The 26759-nt window shown below is 39.7% G+C and overlaps 1 protein-coding gene across 2 annotated transcripts in view; it reads left to right on the forward strand.

Moving 5' to 3' along the window:
- Positions 1-26759, forward strand: part of LRRC1 (leucine rich repeat containing 1) — a 101709-nt gene that overhangs the window by 26678 nt on the left and 48272 nt on the right. For both annotated transcript variants that reach the window (XM_074895766.1, XM_074895767.1), the window contains exons 3-7: positions 4130-4208; positions 7383-7472; positions 23711-23767; positions 25367-25430; positions 26191-26265. In XM_074895766.1, the coding sequence (XP_074751867.1) occupies positions 4130-4208; positions 7383-7472; positions 23711-23767; positions 25367-25430; positions 26191-26265 (365 nt within the window). The remainder of the gene's footprint in view (positions 1-4129; positions 4209-7382; positions 7473-23710; positions 23768-25366; positions 25431-26190; positions 26266-26759) is intronic.

Genomic DNA, 26759 nt, shown 5'->3' on the forward strand with positions numbered 1-26759 from the left:
GACTTCTTTATGTATTTTAATATCTTCTGTTGCATTTCAGTCGATTGTCTTATCATCAGTTGATTATGTATTATCATCTTCTCTGCTGTAATTATCACACCATGGTTTTTGTCATATACTAACACGTTCTTTGCCGTTTCTTTTCTGAGTACGTATATTCAATGCAATGTTATAGTAGTCTTCACATGTAGTGATAAAGTATCTGCTTATAACTTGGCTGTGTTTTGCCTGAGAAATCTTTTTAAGATTCATTGCAAATAAAATGAGTTATTTTTCAACCTTGTTGAAATTACTAGATGGATAATGATCCTCATTTCAGAGAGTTGCATTGACTTTTTGTCTGTCCTTTGTCCACTTAGGTGGAGGAGAAAAACAAATAGTGAAAGTTTCAACAGGGGGAGGAAAATGTACGTTACATGCAAAAAACCCATAGAAATGGGACTTCCCTTTTCTTTGTTTCTGTTACCATTTTTTATTGAAGATATTTGCTCATGTACTGACTTCACAGTCTGCAATATCTAGGCTGGGAAAGCATAATTCATTTTCAAAACAGATTTAGTAATTTTCAAATGCATCCAGACTATAAGCAGTGCCTGTACAATCTTACTTCAAGTAGTATCTTATATTGGTTTAATTTTTGCTTAGCTGAGATACTTGTTGACTTTTACAGATAATACCCAAGACTTGTAACAGAAAGACCTTATCAAAATAGTTTTGCTGATAAGGTATATTTTTTGTTCTTCGTAGTACATCATACAGAAGTAGGAGAGAAATTATTTCCAGTATGGTAATAAAACTATGCGTTGGTGGAGGAAATCAGTAGCATGATTACTTTCAGAAACTTTGCCATTGAGGATTTAAGTTTATCTTCTGCTTTATTTGTTGCATTTTTATGTGTATATATTTTTTTTCCCCAACAAATTAAGATAGTTACATTCTACTGGAGCTTTGATTTTTGTGGGGTTTTTTTGTTTGTTATTTTATCTGGGAGAATGATTCACACAAAAAAGTATGTAGCTGTATATGAAAGGGCTGTGTGTGTACAAATATGCATGTATAAAGGTTGTGGACACTGGCTTGGTTGCAAAGAAGAGTTATTTTGAGTACTCAGAAGCTTTGAAATAGAGATGTCCCTTTCAGGACTTTTCCAGCTAGTTATCCAGGGAAGGATGGTATGAAGACTAGGTGGTGGATGACACATTCTTTACTTGCTTTACTTGATAAGCTGAGCTCAGTATCGATGTTTATTATTGCTGTAATGCAGGGTAGAAGTAATGCCTTCTATTTGAGTGCATGTAGAACCTCTGTCATCAATAATCCTGTAGTACAAATTCATTCTTCTGCAGGTGGCACTCAGTCATGGATAAAACCATCAGCTTTGCTGTCGATAAATGCTATTTTGATATTGTTTTGGTTTTATGTATATTTGTTAGTAGGGAAATGGAAGGTTTCCCTTTCTGTGTCCTGTTTGCATTTCGTAGAACACCTTTCAAAAGGGAATACTTCTACACAAATGTTTAAAAAAGGAAAAAAGAAGTAGTATTAGTTTATTTGCCATCTATTTTGCAAGACAGAGAAATGTCCCTGTGATGAATTCAGTGCTTTTACTTTCTGTAGTGTTGGTGACCAGCAAATGCCTTGAGTGTTACAAGAATTTATCACTTTGCCTGATTAAACGATGACCTTAATCTTAATGAAACTTCTGTTTTTCATTTTAGTTACTTCAGTGCACTATTCGGATCTGTTTGACCCTACCATATGAAAGGAATAAAGTGTGAGGTTTTGACTCTGGAAGTGAGGTCAGCAGAGATGCTTGTGAATGTGATACTTTGAAATAGGCTGGTTGTTAAAGTGTCACCCATGTAAATTTGGGAGCACTGTGGCTCCTGTGGTAGTTTCGTGGCTTCTTCACGGAGGTTCTGCTGGAGGATTTCATCAAGGTTCTTCATGGAGGATCTGCTGGTTGAGTGTGCCACTGGAGTGTTTTGTGCTGGATTCAGGCTTGAGATGAAACCCATGAAGAGGTTTGAAGAGCCTGACCACGAGGCTTGGTTGTTCTCCGGCCTGACGCCCCCTGAGCAGGGTCATGAATCGGGCCGCTGCACCTCTCTGGGCTTTGGGCCAGGCTGCGGTCCTCAGGCTGGGCTGGCCCTTCTGTGGGGCAAGCTGCCACAGGGGAGCAGGCTCCCTCAAACCTGATTTGGGGACTCGGTGTGTGACCTGCCCTTCTAAGGTCAAAGGCCTCACCTAATGTTTCACTCTGAGTTTTGTCTCATTGCTGTTGGATTTCTAGGAAGGATCAACTGTTTGCCCTCAAATACCAAAGCTGTTACGAAGCAGTGGGTGGGTAAGAACATATAAAACATTTCTGATGGGACTTAGCCTCTAAAATCACCTACTCCATTTTATGGGATATCTATTGCTGTTGATGGGCCTTAGGGTTTGTGTAGATACAGAAGTAGTTTGTTCTCCTTCACCAGGTGTCCTGAGGGAACTATTTGTGCAGTGCACACTGCTCCATGCAAGCCTCACCCTAGGCGGCTTTGTTTAGTGCAGCTTGATTATTTGATATGTCACACTATGGGTATTCATCTCTGTTAGTCATTATTTTGATATGTGGTAACAGTGAATACATACTCTGAATATGTGTATTTCTGGGGTTAGTGATTAGACCACTCCAGAGCTACTCACAATCATTAGGAATTGTTTCTCCTTCTGTCCCAGCTGTTTTCAAATCTGTGCCTGGTGAGTGTACTGGGAACACTGGGGTGTGTGAGGCAGGAGTGATTTGCTACTGTTCCAAGAAGAAGCACCTCTTGGGATGGAGTGAAACCAATTTGGAGATGCCCATCTACCACCTTCCCTGCAGCCCTTCCCACTCATGTGGGAAACAGAAGATTCCCTGGGGATACTCTTCTACCACCCTTTTGTTGATCACAACTGGTGATCTGTGGGTTTGAAAGATGTTCTTGATGGTTCTGTGTTCAGTTCTGAGCTGGAAAGCATTCAAAATACATGCATTTGCTTAGATTACCTGGTAAGAGGTGAACCTGATGAGCATGTACTCTCCTCTCGCTCCCTTCCTCACTCCATTGCACCACTTTTGGGGAGAAGAGCTGAATGTAGGTAGTTTATTCTGAGTTACTCAGCTAGGTAGGAAGAGACGTAATTTCCAAATTTGTTTCAACATGTTTAGGTCACTGGTGGCTGCTGAGATCAGTGGTGGCATTGGCATGAAGAATAATAGATGGAGTAGATGTAATGCTCCGTAGAAAAAATGGAAATAGGAAAAAACTTGGAAACAGAAGTCTGATTTTTACTTTAAGATTTACCTTTTTTCTTTTTGAATCATTTAAAAATGAATCATAAAAACCTGAAGTTATTAAACAAGGAAACCATACATATTTGTTAAATTTTTGCTGGGTCTTAATGACAGTAAACAAGGACATGTACAGAGGACCCACAGCCTATTCATGGAAATACAACTTGATGTAAAAGGCCCAGAAGACAATTTAATTTTTAACTTTAGTAGGAAAATGTGTTTGTAGAAGATACTTGAAAAAAATACCTGTTTTCACCTTCTGTCAATCTGAAATAGTATACTAGCACTTATTTGGGACCTGTCAATTTGAATAATATTCTCAAGTTACCTGGCTTTAGTGTGAGAGTCTGGTTCTGCTGCCTTGAGTGTATGTTACAGGTGGAGAGACTTGTACATTCTTTTCTTCCTTCCGTTGTTCTCCCTCCCCACATTCTTTCCGCTGGCACAGATTGTGGGCATGTATTGATCAAATTACAAGAGGTTCAGATATTAATTGATTTTTTTTGGACAGTCCCACATAGAAAGTCTGGGGTTTTTTGGATTGGCAGAGGCTGATAAAGATCAGTCCAAGGACAGGTGAGTAGTCTAGGATCAGGAAGACTGGAGCAGGAAGGGGAAATGGGATGTGAAAAAGCACAAAATGGCTCTGCTGTTATAGCCATGTACTTGCATGTTGAAATGTCTTCAAAGAGACCAAGATAACTCCTTGCAGTAGTAAGTTACTGGATGTCATGGGGCAATAATTTCAGTGTAGATGCAGTACAGTTGTTGACAATTTTTTCCTTTTTTTTTTTTTTTCTTCTGCAGATATTCCTGAAATACCAGAAAGCATCTCATTCTGCAGAGCACTACAGGTAGCAGATTTCAGTGGGAATCCACTGACTAGGTAACTTCCACCTTCTTCTTAGTACTTGCCATACCAGAATTACAATCTTGCTGTAATAATTACAATTTTAAATAAGCCCTTAAAAATTGTGATCTAGGATCTCTGTGAAATCTTGCCAACAGTGTCTGTCTCTGCCAGGGACTGCAGCAAAAGTGAAGATTTAAAAAGTGATGTGCATCTTTCCTGGGAGCGAATGAAATTTGTTAGCCAACCAGGAAAAATGTAAATCTGATTGTCTCATAAGTAATTTTCATTCCTCCTCTTAAATGCATAGGAAAACCATGTTCATACTTGGGAAAGATAAGGCAATGGTTAACACTAATGCATTGGCACAAACCCAGGTGCCTGATGATTTGGAATAGGCTTTAGATCAGCCGCTGCAGATAATGGCTTTTACTAATGATTAAAGCTTGGACTAGCACTTCATCACCCTCTCATCAATTGGGACACAGTGACATGCAGTAACATGTGGCAAAATTGCACTGCATGTGTTGGTGGCTGCTACGGCTGCTTCCAGTTTGCGTTCTGATGTGCTGGGGTTGGGGGATTATGCACACTTTTAGTACAGAAGAGTTTTGTTTACATTTCTCTGTTCCATTTGCTGAAGAATTTAAAAATTATGTAGCCCGATGAGGCTGGAAGGAAGAGGTCATCTGCTAGTTTAGGCCTTTGAATACTATTTGAAGAACTGTTTACTAAAACAGCTGGTGCCATAGAGCTCATTTGTGATGCTGAGTAAGTCACATAAGCCAGAGTATTCACAGTCGGTTGCCTATCTGCTTTGCTTTGCACTGTGATGGGTTAGGAATACTTGCTGGCTGACTGGAGTGCAGGAGTGCTAACAAATAGGAGAGTGTCTGTAATATCTTAAGCCGCTCCTGAGGTTTTGCAAGGCAGCTTCTCCCACGTGTGCAGCTGAGATTTTTCAGAAGTGCACTTTGAATATCACTGGAGTGCGTCCTAAGTTCTCTGGAAAGTCACATCTCTGATCATTAAAGGGACACTTGTGATCAGGGACCCTGTGCCTCTGTAGCCCATTTATATAGTGAGGATAATAATACCACAAAAATCCAGTAGAGCAAATGGAGGCTGAACTGGTATTTAGATACACAAGTGGTGAGGGTCACCGAACAGTGTTTTCCCAGTCATCAGTGTGCAGGACATAAGGTTCAGAGCTGCATCTCATGGTACTGAAATCAAAATTGCCTTTAGTAGTGTGCTAGTTAGCCTTCTCCATTTTGTGTGCTGCATAAGGCTTGGGGCCCAAGTAGTGTGTTTCCTTAAACAGTAGTTGTAATGCACAGCTACAGCTGAGTGGAATTAACAAAAGAGTTGAAAGGCTTTTTGATGGGGTTGAAATAGACCTCATAACTCTTTGTTGACAGTTTAAGGGAATTTTAAAAATTCTTGATAAAGTGGCTCCAAAGTGTATGTGTGTCCTGGAAAACATCACTCCAAGCAGTTTACTCAGTTAGAAAACACAGGCACCAGGAGCTGTTTACACACAGTTGCCAGGTATTTTCTGTGATAAGATCCAGAATTTCAGTTTTAATCATATAACAACATGTACGCTTTGGCACTAATTTGCCCAGGCAGAGTGGGAAAGCCTAGTAGTGATTTCCCTTTTTGTGTGATATCCTGGAACTTTTTTTAGCCGTTGATTCTTGTCCTTATTTCCTCTAAGCTTAAAAGCCAGCTGGAGATCTTCCCAATCAATGTCCTGCCACTAATACAGTATGTTGCCTCATGGTCATACTTAATCACTGATGAACCTGCAGCGTTAGAAGTGGCTGGCAGACCATTTTTCCAGCTGTTTTCAGATTATTTCAGGTTTATACTAATAAAAAGCAGGCACATTTATTGTAGATTAGACTGGAAGTCTACTATATGCTATAGATAGGTTAGAATAGAATAGTTGGAAGGGACCCACAGTGATCATCTAGTCCAACCACCTGTCCAATTCAGGGCTGACCAAAAGACAATTAGACCATTTCACTCCAGTCTCAAACTTGTCAGAGCCTAAACAGTAATGAATAGTTACAGTGGAGATCACATTTTGGAGATATTGAGCATGTTCTGTTAATAAGGTCCAGAAAATGACAAACAGTGCAGTATGGAGTTGAGCATGTGAAAAGCCTTCCCTGCGCCCCCATTGTAATCTGTTTTTTTCCCTTTCCCCATCATGCACAGTTGTATTTGCCTGTAGGTGTGCATCTCCTTTTGGCTAGTTGCCTGCAGGTCATACCATGTGCCTTGAGCTGAGTGATGGGGAGAGCAGGAACAAAACCAAATGCTCCAGCTTGAGTTCAGGTTGCATGCTCTGGGGATCAAGCAGAAGTTGAATGGCTGGGCCAGGGGCTTCTCCTCCTCTACCTGATTGCCCCTTTTATCCCACCCTGTCTCCTGAGCAGCTGCAAGCTGAGCTGCTTAGTGCAGTCTGGCTGCCAGGGAGCAGTGGGTGGTACAGGAATCTGTCCATGTGAGGGGAGGGGAAGTCAAGCCTTGCAGGAGACGGACTGGGAGATGGACCTAAAGGCTTTGGGAACTTTCAGAATGTTTTGCATATGGCTGCATTTTATAGTGTAAGAAGGGAGGGATTACATGCTGTTGTGTTGTGAAACAGTAGATGTGAAATACTCTAACAGCGGAGTGTTGTCTTCATAGTGAACAGACTGCTTCTTCAAAAAGTAGCAACTGATGAGCAGCCTAGTAGCTAATACAAAATGGCTGTGCTGTAAGCATGTATGTAACTAAAGCCTGATTAAAAAGAATTTGTTTAATTATTTTACTATATAGGTGATATAGGAAAATAATAAAAAAGGGTTTTTTTAATATGTGTTTTTTGTAACCTTGTTAAAATGATTAAAATGTTCTCAAGCCCTGTAGCTGTTTAAAGTTGCAAATTGGGGACTGGTAAGAGAGGGGCTAGGAGACAGGGATATTACCTGTTCTTTGACATAGAAGAAGCTTTAAAGTCTCTAAGTCATGGGTTTTTTTCTTACAGTGATCCTTATAATTTTCTGAGAGTCATGCTGGAGTCTGGGCATGTTTCCCTCTATGTGTATTTGCTAAATAGACTCTTGTTTTCCGCTACATATTCTCTTTTCCAGTATGTATTACATGAAAGTGAATAATTCTGCTGGAAGTCCTTGATTTGAATTAATATCTTCATAGGTTACCCGAAAGCTTTCCTGAATTACAGAATCTAACATGTCTTTCGGTAAATGACATCTCTCTGCAAGCACTACCTGAAAACATTGGGAAGTAAGTTTTTTATACTTTATTACTATCTTAATTTATTTTCTCTTTATTGTTATGCCTCTTGTATAAATCACTTGAATAATTGTAAGTAATATACCTATAAACTTATTTGGAGGTCTGTGCTTATTTTTTATATCTTTCCACTCTGAGGGATCTGTTTAAGAAAAATCCCTTTGTATTTTCACTTGACATTAGTAGGCTAATGCAGAATTTGAATCGTGTGTATGTTTTGCTTCTGTTCAATGGGATTGGGAATAACTTGGAAGTTTAGATGCAAAATTAAATACGTATTTTGTGATGCAGATTTGACCTTTTGCTTTCCTTCTTTGTAGTAGACCATTGATCCATTATTGTGAACATGTCAGATAGCTTGCAGCTTAGCTCAAAACCAGACAGTTGTTGGCACAGGAACAGATGGGTAAAAGCTGACTGTGATTGGGATGGAAATTTGAAGGTTCCTAACTATAGGAGCAGTCTGGTTCTGAAAAAAACTCCAGTGGGGGAGCTGTGGAGATGAAAACTCACTGGACGGCTCATAAAATGAAATTTGATAAGCTTTTAAGATGTATTTGTTAACTCTGGAAGTAGAGCAGAGTTACAAGGACAGACTTCCAAAGTGGAGACACATGGAAAGTAAAGTGGCTATTGTTTATCTTTCTTATTTTGACTGAAATGAACATCCACACTTGCAGAAGGGAGTCTCTCCTCTTAGTGGAAAGAATGGTATCTCTTCCACTTCGAAGGAGAAGAGGTAATTCCATGTCTCCTCACTTGAATATGTGAGAATGGCTGTGCCGGTTCAGAGCAAAGGCTCATCTAGCCCAGCTTTCTTCTACAGTTGCAGTAAGTAGATGGCTAGTGAGGATTAAGGAGAAAAGTGTGTGTTTGATTACTCCTCTTTCCATCTCCTGACTGTTTCTGGTTTGGAGGATTTCTTGAGCTTTGGATTTTGATTTGTCTAAATGGTAACACATAATGAATCTCTCTTCCATGTACTTGTCCAGTTTCTCCTTGGGCTTATGTAGGCATCTTTAGTATTCTCCTCTGGTAAATAGCTGCACAGGTCTATTACCCATTGCATTGATTTAATGTTGGGTTTTTTTGAGCCTGACTCTACTTACCTTGCCTATGATCCATAGTATTGGAAAAGGCAAAGAGCAGCTGCCTATGCACTTGACCTACCATCGATGCCTTTGTAGTGTTCTATCGTATCTCCAGCTGCTTTCTTCCAGGCTGAAGAGTCTAACTTGCCCTTCCAGCTTTAGGAAGAGTCTTCAAAGAACTTAAGAAATCTGTGCTTTGACTCAGAAAAGGCTATAGTTTGTTACTTTTGCTGGGAAACATACCAATTTAGAGAATTTGAAATTTCTTGCAGCACCTGATTGTTCTTTATATTTTATTTCTTGCCCCCACCTTTTTTTTATTTTTTATTTTTTTATTTGCACCTACCTTTATGGTTACCTTATCCTTAGTGTTCTAAGTTGCTGTGTACTGAACCACTTCCGTCTTTCTTCAGAAAACTACAGTAACTCAGATGTTGGGTCATGAGTATCAGTAGAGGCCTATTAATCTTGGCTGTCCTTTCATAAAGTGGAATATTTCTAACATGAATTCTTCGGGGAGTCAGCACAGTCCCTAACAGTAAAACCCAACTGTTTCTAAACAGAGGAGTCCTCCAGAAGGGGTTGTATTATTAAGAACTCCTGCAGTGTTAGTCAAGTTCAGACCGGCATTGCTTTAGCCACTTCCCATGGGTACGAAAGCTGTCAGCTGGCACCACTCCAGCAGCAGCAGAAGTGGAAAATGTCTTTTGAAACCTTCCGCAAGCACTAACAGGTACAGCTAATGTGTGCCCAGTGACTATGGCAAAGTCTTACCTAAAAATTGCATGGGCCAGGGCTTTTGTGACAGTCATCCTTTTCTGTAAAAGTTCACAAAACTTTTCATTCAGCTTTTTGCAGCACTGGCAACTAAGAACAGGCTTGTTCAGACTTTGTGGTTACTGAAAACCAAGGCCAAAAAATTTGGGATCCTGCCTGATTCTGAAAATTAATACAAGAATCATGACAAGCTGAAACGATTCCCAAAACATGAGGTGGACTGCTGCTTTGCAGACAGTAGCTAGAAGAAGGTTGCTGGTTTCCCTGAGAGGACTACAGTGGCTCTGGCTGCTTGCTTGTCCTGCCTGTCATTTGGTAGCGTGCGTGGTGATAACCTCTGTTTTGGAGCAAATGACTAGAAACAACTTCGGTTAAAATGGAAATACCAGACATTTGCGAAGATGTCAATATGCGTAGCTGTGCAAGAATAAGGGTTAAAGTTTGCGTATTATTGATCCTAGAAGTCCAGGGAAATGCTGTGATACTATTTCAGCCCTACATGAGCTGTTGCAGAACAGAGTGGTGTAACCTGTCCTCCCTCAAAGTCTGTATCTGATTCCTGATATTGAAGCTGAAAACCAGGGGTCCTCACTTGCTTTGGGAAGAGCCATATGCTTGTCCTGGTGGTCTTGGTGAGTTCTCCTGGATGGCTAGACTTTGATCTGGGAAGTGTTCCCAAGTTAGTTATCTAGAATATGAACATTGTATTTTTACAAAACAACTTTAATCTCATTAGTAGAAATTTCTACTATCAGATTTATGCTTAAAGAAACAGAGGCAAATGTGTGGGGCTGTTGCTTTTGGCTTGTCAGGTATTCACAATATGTGGGAATGTGGCAGTTGGGAAGTTGACGGTGAGCTTGGGCTAAAGATGCAAGCTTTCCAGTTAGAAGACCATTAACATAACACTTGGATAACTCATGAGATGTCCACCAAAAATGTAACTGTTCTTGAAGCCTGTTGGGGAATGTCTTGGTGATGGAGAGAATGGGATCCTGTCTGGTTCCAGTTGGAAATTATTGGGAGGTCTTGTTTGTAACCAGTTAGAACTGCAACCTGAGGTACTTATGGGTCACTTACTTCTAAGAGTGAATTTTGTCAAATTTCTGGCATTAGATCTGTAAGTAATGGATCTGTTTTATTCAGTCTGGCTACGAACAAGTACAGCTTTCTTTTTTTTAGTTCACAGAATTTTCATCTCTGGTGGGTTGACCCTGGCTAGACACAAGGAGCCCACCAAAGCTGCTCTATCATTCAGCTTCGTCAGCTGGACAGGAGAGAAAAAATATAAAGACAGGCTTATGGGTCAAGATAAGGGACAGGGAGAGATCACTCACCAATTACTGTCACGGACAACCAGACTCGCCTTCAGGAAAAATTAATTCAATTTGTTACCAATCAAGTCAGAGTAGAATTGAGAAGTAAAACCAAGTCTTAAAACCATCTTCCCCCCCACCCCTCCCTTCTTCCTGGGCTCAGCTTCACTCCTGATTTTCTCTGCCTCTTTCCCTTCAGTAGTGCAGGGGGATGGGGAATGGGGGTTTTGGTCAGTTCATCACCTGTTGTCTCTGCTGCTTCTTTCTCCTCGGGTCAGGACTCCTCACACTCTTCCCCTGCTCCAGCGTGGGGTCCCTCCCACAGGAGACAGTCCTCCATAAACTTCTCCAACATGAATCCTTCCCACGGGCTGCAGTTCTTCAGGAACTGCTCCAGCGTGGGTCCCTCCCACGGGGTGCAGTCCTTCAGGAACAGACTGCTCCAGCGTGGGTCCCCCACGGGGTCACAAGTCCTGCCAGAAAACCTGCTCCAGCGTGGGCTCCTCTCTCCATGGGGCCACAGGTCCTGCCAGGAGCCTGCTCCAGCGTGGGCTTCCCACGGGGTCACAGCCTCCTTTGGGCATCCCCCTGCTCCAGCGTGGGGTCCTCCATGGGCTGCAGGTGGGTCTCTGCCCCCCCATTGCCCCCCACGGGCGCAGGGCACAGCTGCCTCACCATGGGCTGCACCACGGCCTGCAGGGGAATCTCTGCCCCGGTGCCTGCAGCACCTCCTGCCCCTCCTCCTTCACTGGCCTCCGTGTCTGCAGAGTTCTTTCTCTCACTCCTCTCTTTCACTGAAGTTGCATTGTGCAGGTTTTTTTCCCCTTCTTAAATATGTTATCACAGAGGTGTTACTACCGTTGCTGATGGGATTGGCCTTGGCTAGTGGTGGGTCCATCTTGGAGCCGGCTGGCATTGGCTCTGTCAGACATGGGGGAAGCTTCTAGCAGCTTCTCACGGAAAACATCCCTGTAGTCCCCCCTGCTACCAAAACCTGCAAACTCAATACATCATCGTTTATTGCATGTGAATTTGATGGTGCATCTGACTGCCTTGTGTTTGCTAAAACCAGTGAAATGCTCTGTGGCTTCTCCAAAGGTTGCCTACCTGTGGCCTTCGTTCTGTTGTCTGTTCTTCCCTCTGCACTTGCTGGGACCCAAAAAATGCTAGGAATTATAAAGTAATGCTAATTGTGTCTTTCTGGCTGAAGAGATAAAGTAAGGCTCTTAGAGGTGTTTGGATATGTTTGCAAATGCCTTACTGGAGTTTTTGTGTGCTTTGGATAATAATCCATGGTGTTATCTGATAAAATAGGCTCGACCTATGTGCTCTGTATGAGATCTGTCAAATAGCAACCAAATATTTACTGGTAATTTATTCTGCTACAGTTGAGCTTGATTTGGGAAAAACTCGAAGTCCCTGTGCTTGCTGCTGGTCTTCTGGCCACTAGAGTATGTGAAAACTTAGGGAAATGCGCCCTAAATTCTTATGGTCTTGTACTTTTGTCTGAGAAACTGCCTAATACAGCCAATGAAATCTCTAATTCATCTTTGTGTACTACAGTGATCAGTATGTACTTAGTTTCTCTATTTTTTTTTTTTTTTGAGCTACCCAGTTAAAATCTTGTGGCACTGCAAATTTGCCCTATTGTCTTAAATCGGGAAAGCAACAAATGTAATGGCAAATATTTTCCAAACAGCAATACTTTTGAAGGTTACTTAGGAGGTTCTTCCTAATGGCAGATAACAGACATGAATTGCCTTGCAGCGAACCATTAGTGGAAGTGTGTCTTCCTCATGAATTCAGATATCCAGTCTTGTTTTTCACATGGCCTGATGTATAAGATGAATGCCAGTTTTCAGCTTCACTGTCCCAGGCCAGTATCTGAACTTGTTCAAGCCATTGAAATGTAGAGTTGCTGTTTATATTTTTACTGTGCCATTAAGAATTTTTCTGTATGAACCTTTTATATTTTTCTTTTCCTTTGGGTTGCTAATGGGAATGTTTTTTAAGGGTGCCAGCTGGACGTTTGAAGAACATAGACAAGGCCTCCCTTGAACATTTTGTCTTTTCTCTTGCTTGTGCATAGCCATACTCACTGTACGTCAGCTTTTCTTCTTCCATATGACCACTTCAGTCTGCTTATCCCGTGCTGGTATATGTGTTGAAAGTTCTCCCTTTTAGATGAAGCATCTTCTTTTAAGCTTATGTATTGTTTTAGATGTGTGACACACTGTTTTAGGACTTGATGACAGACTAGATGTCTTAGTATTACCAGTGCTATTTTTTGTGTTTGTCAGTGATTTGCGTTCTCTTAACTCCTGAAGTTGTTGCTATCTGGAGTAAAACAGTGAATGCTAATACAGGTGAGATATTTTAGGTAATAATTAGGTGGGTGCAGCTTGGAGCAAGAGTTGTCCTGTTGGCTAGTTCAACCATTTGGAGAAACCAGTTACACAATTTAAGCTGTGAGTGGGAGTGTCTTTTACAGCATTTCTCAGTCTAATGAGAAGTCTCATTTCCTTGCCTATTCTGCAGGATTGTGTGTGCCTGTGGAGCTGCCCAACAAGCAAGCATAACCTGTTTCTCCTGGCATAGGTAGCATTTAGAAATTTCCACTTGCTTCCAGGATTTTTCTTTAATACTTCCTTATTTGTGTAGCACCCAAAAACCAGGGCATGACTTTTTCTTGAAATAAAAAAGTCAGAGTATTTGTATTAAGGGTATTTGGGTAAATCAGGGTGTTTGTCTCTAAGGCTTCCTAGGTCATACCTCACAGCAGTATGAATAATCTAATGTGTGTCTGTCCCCAGCACCTTCTCTGTCCATATGTGTTCATTCTGTAGCATCGGCTTCAGGGTTAGTTCCCCACCGCCACCAGCCCACTGTTATGTTGGCTTTTTACCGGTAAAGATTTGGGAATTTAGAGATCCATACAGTGCTCTCATGGCTTAATGTCTACAGAGAGAAGAGAGATTGTGTCAGCTTTGTATGTTTATTTATTTGTGGTTCTTAGGCTTGAATGAAGTTCAGGTACCTTCTTTGGAAAACCTTTTATGTGTGTCTCCAATGTTTAAACTAGCATTGGACTCTCAGATAGGTTCTTCACAAGGAATTGCCCCTAGCCAAAAAACCAGTCATTTAAGCATGAAATATATATTTGAAAAAGACAGTTATCTGTGAAACTCTGTGGGGACAACAAAATCAACAAGTTCTTTAACAGCTGAAGCAAAGTGCAGAGCTTCACTACTGTGCTTTAATTTATGATTTAAGGCCTGCTGCCCATTAGCACACTAGACATCTAACTCATATCCAGTTTTTAGCTTTCACTATTTTTTCAGCAGTTTTGTCTGTGCCTGAAAAGGTAAAGATTACCTCTTCTTTTTTTGGATGCTAATCTTTAAAGTATTACTGATTAGCAGGTAGAGTGTTTTGGAAGTTTCCTGTCTGAACTCTAGCACGGCAAATAAAGATTTTCTCAGCCATATACAATCTTTATTGTTCCACCACTCTAAAATGTACAGATGGTCTCCTGCTTGGATATGATCTCCAAATTCTGAGGATTCAACGAAAGATCATAGTAATATCATGATTTGCAGTATCCCCATCATTCACAGCTTCCCCCCCTCCCTTTTTTTTCAGACATCTGCCCAGTCTGTGATGCAAGAAAGTAGAATAGTTTTATTTTAGGTTTAGAAACTTTTGATGTGGGGAGGGGTGAATTTCTTTAGGTGGGAAGGATATTCTTCTGATGCTGATGACTGATGAGTCTGGTTTACCCCCAAGCTGCAAGCAGGCTGAATGGATCTGTGGACCTTACTACTGAAAGGGAATTACCAGGTAAGCAGAGAAATTTTCCTCTTAACATCTGCAGCTAGCAGGTAGAATGCTGGAATAGGCATTTCGTTATGATAGTGAACATAACGAAAAGAATACAGCAAATGTTGCTGCACTTCGGAGCACTGTTTTGTGGAAAGATTTGTCATAGGCATGCTTTTCAAGAGTGGTGGAAACACAAATATCCAGAGATTTCATGTTGGAAAAACAAAGTCACTGAACTTGGTGTTTTTTTAGATACATATGTGTTTAATTTTAGAGGTTTTGAAGTTTTCAGCAACTTCTGAACTCAGAATCTTTAATATTGATCTGAATAGAAGTAGCTGGAGAAAAAAGGTATTCAGAGGCAAGGTTGATGCACTCAATGCAGATGATCCAGAAGCCAATCAGAATGGCATGCTTATTCTGATAATGGATTCCTGGGCCAGTCCTTGATTGTGTTTTTCTTAGTGTATGCTAGGATGCCCCAAGTGTATACATCTAGTAGCATCATACAGAATGGCAAATGCTCTTAAAATTGGGTGGAACAAGACAATGTAATTTTGTTTTAAGGTTTAGCATAATAATGTCTGATTAAAATACTGTCTTACGTGATACAGCAGAAATGATGGAGAGGCTTATCTTGCAAATACATTGAAGGAGGACTGTTTGTAGGTGGTTTGGCTAGGCTGATATAAATAGTATTAAAAGCTCTCACTCTGGCTTACCTGAATTTAGCATGATGAGTAATATTTACAGAGTTTGAGTAGGTAGAGCATTCAGTGTTAATCACAGCTGTTTGCTAAATGGCAAAACTGAATGTTAAGGAACTCGAAAGTTTATTTCAGGAGCACTGTTTTAACAGCGTAGTAGTCACTGCAGTGCCATCTGGCCTTTAAATAAGAGATGTTGCATTTTGTATGTTACATAAGGAAGAAGTATTTAACATATATTTAGCAATATTTTTTTAAAATAAAGTAATACAATTTTTTATTTGTGTTGCTGAAGATTGACGTTGCATGAATGGAATGGAAGATATTTTGAAAATGAAATTTTGCTGTAATAGTGAATTGGTTTAGTCTCCCCAGCCTGTTGCACTAATCTTGATAAGGAAACTGGAGAATGTTTAGTTAAAGCTTTCAAAAGTTAACAAGCTGAGCTGTAATTACAAATCTCTCTCTTCTTCTTAATGATGCCTTTTGAAGGTCATAGGGAGTTTGGTGTTCATGTCCATTTTTTTGAACCAGGCACATTTTTGTGTGTGTGTGTGAGCGAGTGCAACTCTCAGCAACTTGAAAACCAAGCTTATGTAGAAAACTAGTCTTAATTAGCAGCTTAGACTACCTCTATTACATATTTAGGGAATTCATTGGCCATAAACTGCAGAACTTTCCTCTGTTTTTAAAATTTGGATGTAACTTGTACTACTGGCTGTCTGTTTAGTCTTTCCTCCAGTTAATGGCTGATAAGATACTAATGTTTTTTATCCTTCTGTTATCACTTGTGGAAGATCTGTAGCTTTTTACAAGCCAATTAATGGCATTGACAATTCAAGTAACTGGCTATGCAAATGCTCTTTCTCTGGCTTTCAGTATCTGCAGTTTAAGTCTAGAATGACAGAATTATCGACTTTACTTTCTTTTGTGGCTATTTAAAATCAGTCTTCCAAAGAAGGAGTATTTTCCCCTCATAATTTGTGTCTGCTTTTCCCAGCTCTGTCGAAAGTGGCAAATATTAGGAATATAATCCTTACTTTCAGATTTTCTTACTAGAATTGTTCTCACTAGAATACTGTCCTGTTTGTCAAACTCTGAAAGTGGACTGCTAAGGAAAGCCTCATGTGCCTTTCCCTTACACATTAGATATCTAAACTACAGAGGAAAGGATAGTGTTTAACTTAGACAAAAGTTGCTACAAGTTACTCTGCTTCCAAAAAAGAGGAGGGGGAATGCTCTCAAAGATGGCTTCTGGAAGAATGGTTTTTAACAATACTGGTGAGACATAATAACAGTTTCATCAAAACTAAATCTAGTGCCGTTTTTACAACATCTTTTACATTCCAAGGTAGAACCGTAGGACTTAATGTGTGTAAAAGTAGTTTACTTTGAAATGGTTAAATGCCCTTATTTAAGAAATTAATATTTCCGGTGATTTCTGGCTCATGTAAGTTTTTGGGATTCAGTATGGTGTGGGTTTAAGGTCTCTCTCTGTAAATTCTATTAGAGTAATCTTACAAAAATTAATTAGCGTTCTTCTTTATCATTCACACTGTAAAACAGGTTTCTATAACCAAAGGGTAATCAAACAAAGAGGCAGAAGACTGGTTAAAACTGACATTTGATTTAAAAAAAATGCTTTAAGCCTAAACTAGACTTTTTGGAGTAATATTCTTCTCGAGAAAAGGAAACTAGCTGCAATTCTCTACTATTTGTAGGTTACTGTATAACGGATATGGATTTTAAGGTTCTTTCATGATAATTTTGTCTAATTATATGGCAGCATTAAGCAGTAGTTGGAAGGAAAACAAGCATGTTGTGTTGAACCTTTGAAAAAAGGAGGGCAGAATGCATACCAGGAGCATGCAGACCATGAATTGCATGGTTATATGTTAACAGGACCTTAGGAAATTCAGGAAGTGTAATCCTTCCTTGTAAGGTTAGTATTGCTGCATTGGAAATGTCCTTACACCAAAAATCATCATGGAGCTGGTTGTTCAGACAGAGGGAGGATAGGGTCCTGGTGGGTATAGTAACTGTGTGTGGGTGAAATAAGGCAAACTCAGGGAAGAACTGAAGTGATAGTTAACTCTGGAAAGGGATGTATGCTACAGAAACTTTTGAAACCACTGAAGTTTAAGCACCCAATTTCATAGAGCCATAGAGTGGTTTGGGTTGGGAGGGACCTTCAGAGATCATCTAATCCAACCCTCCTGTAGTAAGTGGAGACATCTTTCATTAGATTTGGTTGCTCAAAGCCCCGTCCAACCTGGCCTTGAACACTTCCAGGGAGGGGGCATTCACAACTTCTCTGGGCAACCTGTTCCAGTGTCTCACCACCCTCATCATAAAAAATTTCTTCCTTATGTTCAGTGTAAACCTACCATCTTTCAGTTTAAAACTTGTCCCTTGTTCTGTCCCTGCAGGCCCTGGTAAAAAGTCTGTTTCCTTTTTTCTTATAAGCCCCCTTTATATATTGAAAGGCCGCAATGAGGTCTTCCTAGAGCCTTCGCTTCTCCAGGCTGAACCTTTCTTCATAGGAGAGGTGTTTCAGCCCTTACCATTTTCGTGGCCCTTTTCTGCTCCAACAGGTCCATGCCTTTCAGAATTTGTTTGGCATAGGAGTTGGAGTTTGGAGACTCATCTTTTCAGGCTCTTTCTGTAGTCAGTGATACAGTCAATGAGGAGAGGTGAGAGAAAGAGGCTGCTTTTGGGAGTGACTTGGAACAGGAGCCTGTCCCAAAGGTGTATACTATACTGTTGAATACTTATGGTCTGAGTAAGTGGCATTTTGAGAGCTGTCTGATTAACCCTGTAATCTCATCCAGGATAACTAGGGATCATGTCTCCGTTTCTTTTATCTTTTTTTTTTTTTTTTTTAAAACTGCTGTTCATGTTCTACCTATTGCAGTGAGTTTCTGTTGTCCACAGTTGCCTGCTTTTTGGAAATGGTTGTTTTGTAGGGCATGTAGCTATTGATAATCTCTTTGCAGTTAACTGATTAACCCTGTCGTTTTCTGGGGGAAAAAAGGCTGCTAAATGTCAGGCTCTCAATGAATTTTCAGTCTGCAGCTAGAAGCCTTTTGGGATGGGAGTAACTTAATAGGATCCTGTCAGATGAATGACTGGTCACCTAACTGGTGTGTCCTGGAGAGGGTCATACATGTTACTGATAGTTTTATTCAGTCAGTGGGGGTGGGCTGCTATATATTTAAACATGGTTAGTTTCATGCATTTTGTACGCTGTTGTCAAGAGTACCACAGTTAACCCTCTCATCACTTGGAAGACCCTTGATAAACAGGAAGACTTCTGCACAAAAAGGAGAATGAATTGCACATACTCTCTCCCTTCCGAGTCTAGTGTCATGCTGAGTGTTTCAAAGTGTACGTGCTGGGTAGAGATGCAGGGGCAGGACATTATCAGTAATCTTTAGATGCTGGCCCAGCAAGCTGAAGTCCTTTGGAACTGGTGGAAGTAGCCAGAATACAGACTTTCTGTTGCATTTCTGTATGCATCATCCTTGGACTGTGTTCTGTAGCCATGGCTACTGCTGCATAAAAAACACAATACCAGATCAAATTCAGAATCTATACTGTGTTCTCACCTTAGCCATCCTTATTGTGTAGGACCTTCCCTTGTGCTGTATAAATATGGAGCCCATGCCCATGCTTTTGTCTTTCCCTTCTCTTTGCAGTCTTACAAATGTGAGAAAAAGATCTCTATGCATTGCTGTTACCCAAATTACATTTGGGATTTTGCATTCCCCTAACCAGCTGAAACTTGCTGGAAAGGGTGCATTTGGGGCCATGCAGTTCTGCAGGTGTTTTAGATCTTTACCTCTTCCAACTCTGCTCCATTGTTTCCCAAAGCCTGACTTCTTGTCTTGCATGCTCAGCAGTGCTGTGCTCTTGACATAAGGTCAAAATATGTGAGACTTTCATTACACAAATAAGAGAAGGCTGTTGTCTAGCTTTTATTGGACTAAGCACTTTTAGCTTTGATATTAGTTCTTTTGTCATCTATCTTCCTTCTGGTTTTTTTTCCATGTTTCTTTTTCCACCTTTACGTTTTTAATTTCATTTTCACAAGAAAGCAGCATGTGGCCCAGTGCTTTCCTCAGAAGCCGTTTCTGGTGTACCCCAAGGGCTTGAGTGCTCCCAGTCCTCTTGCAAGCTGGGGGGGGGATAAAATGGGCCAGATAATGGGTCTGTTGTCACTCTTAAGGCTTTTTGTCTCCTTGATTACTGGAATGATACAGCTGTCCCTGAGAAAGTTAAAGTACTAGGATAACTAGTTTTGTATTTTTTAACTTTACAAGACTGAGTATGTTTAATGTATGTTGTACACTGAAAATACTGTAATCTCATCCAGGATAACTAGGGATCATGTCTCTGTTTCTTTTATCTTTTTTTTTTTTTTTTTTTTTTTTTTTAACTGCTGTTCATGTTCTACCTATTGCAGTGAGTTTCTGTTGTCCACAGTTACCTACTTTTTGGAAATGGTTGTTTTGTAGGGCATGTAGCTATTGATAATCTCTTTGCAGTTGATTTAAAGAAAAACAGACTTGCTTTGGAACAAGAACATGCTTTGGTTCTGATGTTAGCGACTGGTTCCAGTCTTACCTTTATTTTGGAGGAGACAATCATGGTTGACATGAAGGAGTATTTGTGGTGGTCCCTAGGTGTATCTTATTGTGTAGACCATGTTGGCTTGAGAGTTTCTCTCAAATCCTAACAGAAATGTTCAGGAAAGACACTTCCAGCAGTTATGGACTGCATTGTTGCTATTAGATTAGTTTTGTTCTTGATTATTGATTTCACATTTATTCTCGTTCTTCTAACTCACATGATGAATATGCATTTTTATAGTTATTCAGTGCTGTACCTAAACTGAGTGTATCTGGTTCATACCGAAAATGGCATTTTTAGCCATGTTGTACCTTTGAATTTTACTTTGTTCCACCCTTACACCAGAAATCACCTGGAATGCTGAGATGAAAAACTTTGTAATTATTTCAATTACTGCATCCTTCATCTGGTTTGGTTGTTACCTTGTGCTCAGTAATTTCACACAGATGCTTAGTGCTTGGGGTGTGTGTGGTAGCTTTTGTGGTGAGAATTACTACAATATTAATGCTTTTTACACATTTCTGGAAATAGCTTCTTATGATAGTAGTCTTGGAAGAGCACTTGAAAGTTTGTGGGTTTTGTTTTTCTTTCCCCTTTAGAATATAGATGACGTTTTGTACATTTTCTGTTGGGTTTTTTGGGGAGTTGGAATGGCTTCTCTGTGTTGAAGAGCTACCTGCAATGCTCTACAGTGCATTTCTATTTCTAAATGCAGTTGGTGAATAGCTGCTGGCAGAACTGTGTCTCCTGTCTGAGTAGACTGGATTGCTGTTGCCTTTGTGTTTTATGGGTTGAAACAAGTAACCCCCCCATGACTGGTTTTGTCTCCTAGATAAAGATTAGGATTAGGAAAAGATTTGGAAATCAGTAATGTATGGCTTCTTTTAGTTCCTTTCAAAAACTTCACAAAGACTCTTAACTAACAGTGCATCCATAAAATTAAGGACAGAGAGAAAAGAATAAATGTATTGCATTTAGTATATTATGAAGAATCTTTATTTGAGAAGAGGAAAAATTACACTTTCTGAAGAGAATGTGTTATTATATCAGCAAACAAAAAAATAGCATGAAATCTAGGATTTTTCTTGCAAATGATTGAAAATCCTGTCTCTTAACATACGTCAAGAGCAGAAAAATGTTAGCTAACATACAGTGTGTTAAGAACCTGTTGGTAAATTTAAGAATTACGCCTCTGCTCTGTAATGAATCAGAGATTGGTACTTCAATACATCAGCATGCCTTTTCCATTTTTGCCTGCTATTCTGTACTGTAACTGTTATGTTTTCCCATTTTAAATTGCAGCACATGGGAACAACTTCTGTAACTAGTTGAAATTTAATGAGCCAAACGTTTCCTCTCATTTTTCTGGTGTCTCTTTCAGATGGATACACCTTAAACATAGTATCTCAATCTAAGGGGCAGCTTTGCTGGTGTTAACTTTATAGACTTAGTCTCTATTTTACATTACACGATGTGAAAGTTTGTTGCCTGTTGGGGTCCACTTACATTGGGTTTGGACTCAAGACTGGAAGAAGTAGAAAGGTTAGATTAAAGGGATGGAGGGCAGTGTCTTTAATTTGGTTCAGGGTAGAGTTGCAGTTGTGAGCATTCTGTGAGTGAGAATAGCCATAGAATAAAGCATTGCTCCTTCAGAAAACTGTATCGTTGAAGGCGAAAACGTAATCCTGTAGGTAGCTGACCCCCAGAAGAAGAGAATTGCAGTCTCCAAAAGGCATGGTACACGGTTGGATGAAGACAGCTGTTGGTGGGTATCCACAAGGGCACAGCTACTCAGTGAGTCTCCATAGCACTGCTGGCTTTGGCAATACAAATGCCTTCCTTGTGCCTTCTTGGCAGTTGCACTGGCCCAGGTGTTTAAGGAGATTTATTCTATGTTGGATTAGGTATCTGCGTTACCTTTTTGCTGGAATATTTTAAAGCAGGATTAATTTCCTGAGCTGATTCACTGGTCTGCCCCAGTTTAATTATATGATGAGGCTGGTTAAGATGGTGGTTCCCAAGTTCTTGCTGTTGAATGTGGCTTTGCTGACAAAGATTTCTGTTTAACCACGGCTGAAGTGGTGTCTGATGTAAGAAGAGAAATTAAGAGATTGCACCATTTTACTCATCAACATTTCAGTGTGATGGGGAGGGAGATACAGAGATGCGGGTTGATCTGTAAACACAAGATTTGAAGGCAGCTTGATGGTGTGCGCATCTGTTTTGTGTTCTCTTGGTAAAAGTGAATCTTGGGCCTCACCTAATACAGGCTTGAAGAGAAAGTGCAAAATTCAAGGGAAGATTGGAATAGGTTTCTAGAAGACATGTAAACAAATATGTAATGGCAGTCTGTGGGTGGCAATGTGAGTAAGAGCAGACCCATGTTTCTCTCAGAGAGAAACAGTTCTCCATCACCCCTTCCCTCTTCCCCTCCACTGGATTGGTTTCCATGAGGATGTCAGATACTATGTCCCATTTTGGCTTGTATTTTATAGTGTTACAATTCTTGTGTGAGAGTTTTCTCTTGTGTCGTTGGAAAGATGGCTTCCTTATTAACTAATTTTTGTCAAATGATTGTGAGTTTCAGAAGTTATTCTCACTTATCTTTTAACTGGATTTGTAATAGGCTTCTACTAAAATATTTTCACCTATATGGTATGTTTTAACTGTATTTCTTCTGGAGGAATACAGAACCCATTGGGTAATACGTGCTTATTTTAAAAGTTGGAGAGGACTGCTGAGACTAGTCAAAGCTCCTGTGAGATTTCATTCACTGTTTTCTGCATGCAGTGCAAAAGAGGTGCTTGGAATAAGGATCTATTTATCAGACACCATCTACAGTCAATCATGAAAAATCTTCTTTCCCCTTTAATAACTCATTACATCAGTTAGGTTGCTTTCACTGCTTTGATAGCTGTATTGGAGTCACAATATGAAGGTTTTTCTTCAGTTTTATACGTTATCAGCTGCTTTTTTACTTGGGCTAACTAATGACCCCATAATTCAGTATGTTAGTATTGTTTGAAGTGAAAAAATACTTCAGTTTTATGTGGTCTGGGTACATGGACTTGTTGTTTTGTTTTTTGTTTTTTTTTTTTTTTCCCCTAAAGTGTACAAACAAAAATGTTTTGGGTTTAGATTTAACATATGTTTCAAATTTGGTGGAATTTCTTTTTTAATCTAGATGTTAAGTCTTAGCACACTCTCCTCCTTCCCTGCACACCAGGGCAGAACATATTCTCTTGTAGGAAACTACTTATTTGCAGTCACTGTATCTGATTTTTATTTTTCCCTGGGACTCTGGAGGATTAGAGCAGATTATAGTGTTGGGATAATGCCTGACTCCTTGTGTTCCATTTAGTCATAAATAAACCCCTGAAAAATCTGAATGTTGCTATGGTGATGTTAGTAAAAGCCTGGGATATGGAGTAAGTGAGCTGCTTAGAAGCATAATGTCACTTACAGTAATGAACATGCCATCGTTAGAACAGTGATGGATTTACCTGATGCTCTGTAACTTTGATAGTCCACGCCAGATTCTGAAACTGAGTAAGTAAATGCAAATCATATGACTATGCTCTGTTCAGTAACTTGCTACTACTGACCTTTTAACAAATGGAAAGTTGTGTTTTGTCTGTTTACTTTCTAGCTTTAATGGGTTAAAGTATCACAGAGAAACAAGCAAAAACTTCCAGTATTTGTATCCTGCCTTTCACATGATGGTCTGGTTGAATTAAATCAACAACAACAACAAAAAAGCTCACAGCAATTTTGTTTTAAAATGCGTAAACACCCACTTTTCTGAAAGTGTGGAATATAAAATACAAAATAGTAAGATGGCATTAAAATGTGGGGGTTTGTTTTTGTTTTTGTTTTTTTTTTAGTCTTTATAACCTGGCTTCACTGGAACTTAGAGAAAATTTGCTGACATATTTACCTGAGTAAGTGATATTTCATGTATTTGATTATATTAACATAAAATATTCTTATTCTTAAAATCTGCTACCATATGAAACTGAAGGACAGCTAGAAAAAAATACTCAGTGCCTATTGACAGCATGTGTGAGATACAGCTTTGTTTTAGCAACACCTAGTTATATCCTTTACTTCTGGCTGTCCTTACTTAATAGCAGGAGCCCACAGTCTGTGTTGACTGGTTTTGCTTAATAAAATATTCTCTATAAAATACAGCAGCACCAAACATTTCTTCCTGCTCGCACTGAACAAGCAGATCAGCAGTGGGAGTGGTGGTTTGGGTTGTTCTCATGCTGAAATTTCATAACTGTGAAAGTAGGGTAGTAGGTCTCAGAGATTTCCACTCTAGACCTTCATAGCATTTAAATAAGCATTTGTGTTCTGGACTAAGTAACCAAAAGCTTCCAAAACCTGGAGATCAAAACCTTGGTGACAAACTAGGCCTACTGATGTCTGAAGTCTGAATCTACCCACCCTGATTTTGGGGAAAAAAAAAGATACCTAGATGTCTCTGTGCTGACTGTATTGTGGCAGAGGAATTGATGGTCTTTTGTAAGAATAATTTGGTATCTTATATTTTGGCTGCCTGGAAGAAGCCTATACTTTCTCTAGTGAAGGAGTTTCCTTCCTTCACTACCAGGCTGCTTCTTGCAAGAGTTTTGGTGACTCCTGTTCTGCTTGTTTAGATAATCTAATAGATACTGTAATAGTTTTAACCTATTTTAATCAGAATATCTTCCTTAGTTGCTTTGGGGTCTTTTTTTTCCTGTCAGTCTACCCAATACCTTGTTTGCAGCTGTTTATAGCCGAGAGCCACAAGGCACTTTAAATGTCAGCAGTCAGAAGATATGAATTGCTAGCTAGGTTTTGCCATTGGTGTCAGAACGAAGCTATCACAAATGTTGGCAATTATATTGCTCCTGGAAAATTCTGTCAGGAATGTAGCTGATGAGTCTCACTGGCTTTTGTGCTACTGTGGCTTTGGTGAAGGGAAGCAAGAACTCTACAACAGACTGCTTCTGAAGTAGCAGGATGGCTGGCCCTCTGTGTCTGTTCATGTTTAGGGATCTTCTTTTACATACTTTCGAGCTTCTCTCTGTTTGCATCCTCAAATCCAACCTGAAATACTTGAGAAATGGATGGATCATGTTGAGAAAACAAATGATGGATTTATCGAGTCTCGACTCACACTGTTACATGTGATCACCATGGGGAATTTTTATCCCGTTGTGTAACTGTAAATTCCCCCTAAAAGTAAATCTAACCAAGTATATTAAACTGTGTGGCATTGTCCACCCCAAGGGACTGATGGTTAAAGTAAAGAATAATGATCTGATTGCCTATACTAAGTTTTAAGCTTCAAGGGCATACAGTTATACTGACAAACCAAATTATTTTTTCAGTAAGATACTATGTAGATAGTCTATGCCCAGTAAAATAACTGTCTGTCTGCAATACATTGTAATCTGAAATAAAAATTTCAGTAAAATGAGCTCATTCAAATACATGGGGTTTCTGTTGGTTTAGTCTGATGTGGTTTTGTTTTGACTTATCTCATCTCACAGATCACTTGCCCAGCTGCAGCGACTAGAAGAACTTGATTTAGGAAACAATGAACTTTATCACTTGGTAAGAGAACATGCCACTGAAAGTGCATGTTGGTCTTGTTTTACACATCATTTAGATTAAAAAGGTTGTATAATAGGATGTCCAAAATTGGAGAAAGAAAAATGTATGGAGGGAGAGTCTTTTCATACATACAGATGAATTCTGGAAGTGAGTTGGTGCTTCCCATATCTGCTTAGTCTTCCTCAGCACAATATTACTTTATCCAAAAAACTGCAGCTGATCTCTAGAAAATGAGAGCACTGCACTGACTCTTTCTGCAGAAAGAAAAAGAATTGGAAGAGCACAAACTCCTGTCTGCCCTTGCAGTTAGAATGAACACATGGGCTTCTGTGGGGAGATGGATGGGCTAAGCACAGACAAAAGCTCAGCTGAGCAAAGTGGGAATCTTTGAGAGAGGACTGAGGCAAACTTTTAAGGATGGCAGTGTCTGACATTGTGTCAGAAAGAGCTACCAAAAGATACCTGTCATCTCTCTTAAGATGACTCAATTAAATGTTGGATTTGCAGTAGATTAAGAGTGTGCATGCAATTTGTTAGTGCATGTCAGGTAAAGCGTGGTATTTTGTTAAGCTATAATAATTAATTGGTATGATGAAGTTCCCAAGTGCTTAGAGTCACCTTTGCTGCATTTAACCGTGGTCCCTCTATAAATGGTGCTTGGAGTGAGGATTGGTTTACTCAGATTGTAGTTATGGGGTAGCCATTTGGTTTTTACTTGAAGCTCCTATGCTACTTAACATTATTACTTTTTATGTTCTAGCCAGAAACAATTGGTGCACTTTTCAATCTTAAAGACCTCTGGTTGGATGGAAACCAATTAGCTGAAATACCTCAGGTAAATGTGAGCTCTAATGGTACTGTTTTGAAGATACTTTTAAAAGAAAACCTTTTCATTCATATCTATAGGGAGGTGATTGAAAATTGAATAGTTTTCACAGTTCACTTTGCCTGGGTTTGTTTTTTGATGTGTAAGGATTTTCTCTTAATAAGTTCCTCTGCAAGGGATTGTACACGATATCCTATGTTGTCAGACGTTTTTCTTTTAAGCATTTTGGCAAAGCAATTATTTCCTAACAGGCACATTGTTCACTTTATAGTATGACACATCCTCTGTTTACAGCCCTGGCCCAATGATCAGGGAGCCACTAGTTGGCTGAGCTAACCCTCACCTTTTGTATCTATCTAAATTGCAGTTTTGACAGTTTTGAAGATGATTCTTTTTTTTTTTTTTTTTTTGCTAACATCTTCTTACATTCAAATAGAGTGTTTGGAAGAAGTACAATAATAGAACTGTTGCCATAAATGGAAATTTTGATTTATGCAGGCAAA

This window comes from Athene noctua, chromosome 1 (genome assembly GCF_965140245.1).
Source record: "Athene noctua chromosome 1, bAthNoc1.hap1.1, whole genome shotgun sequence".
In the NCBI taxonomy this organism is placed as follows: Eukaryota; Metazoa; Chordata; class Aves; order Strigiformes; family Strigidae; genus Athene; species Athene noctua.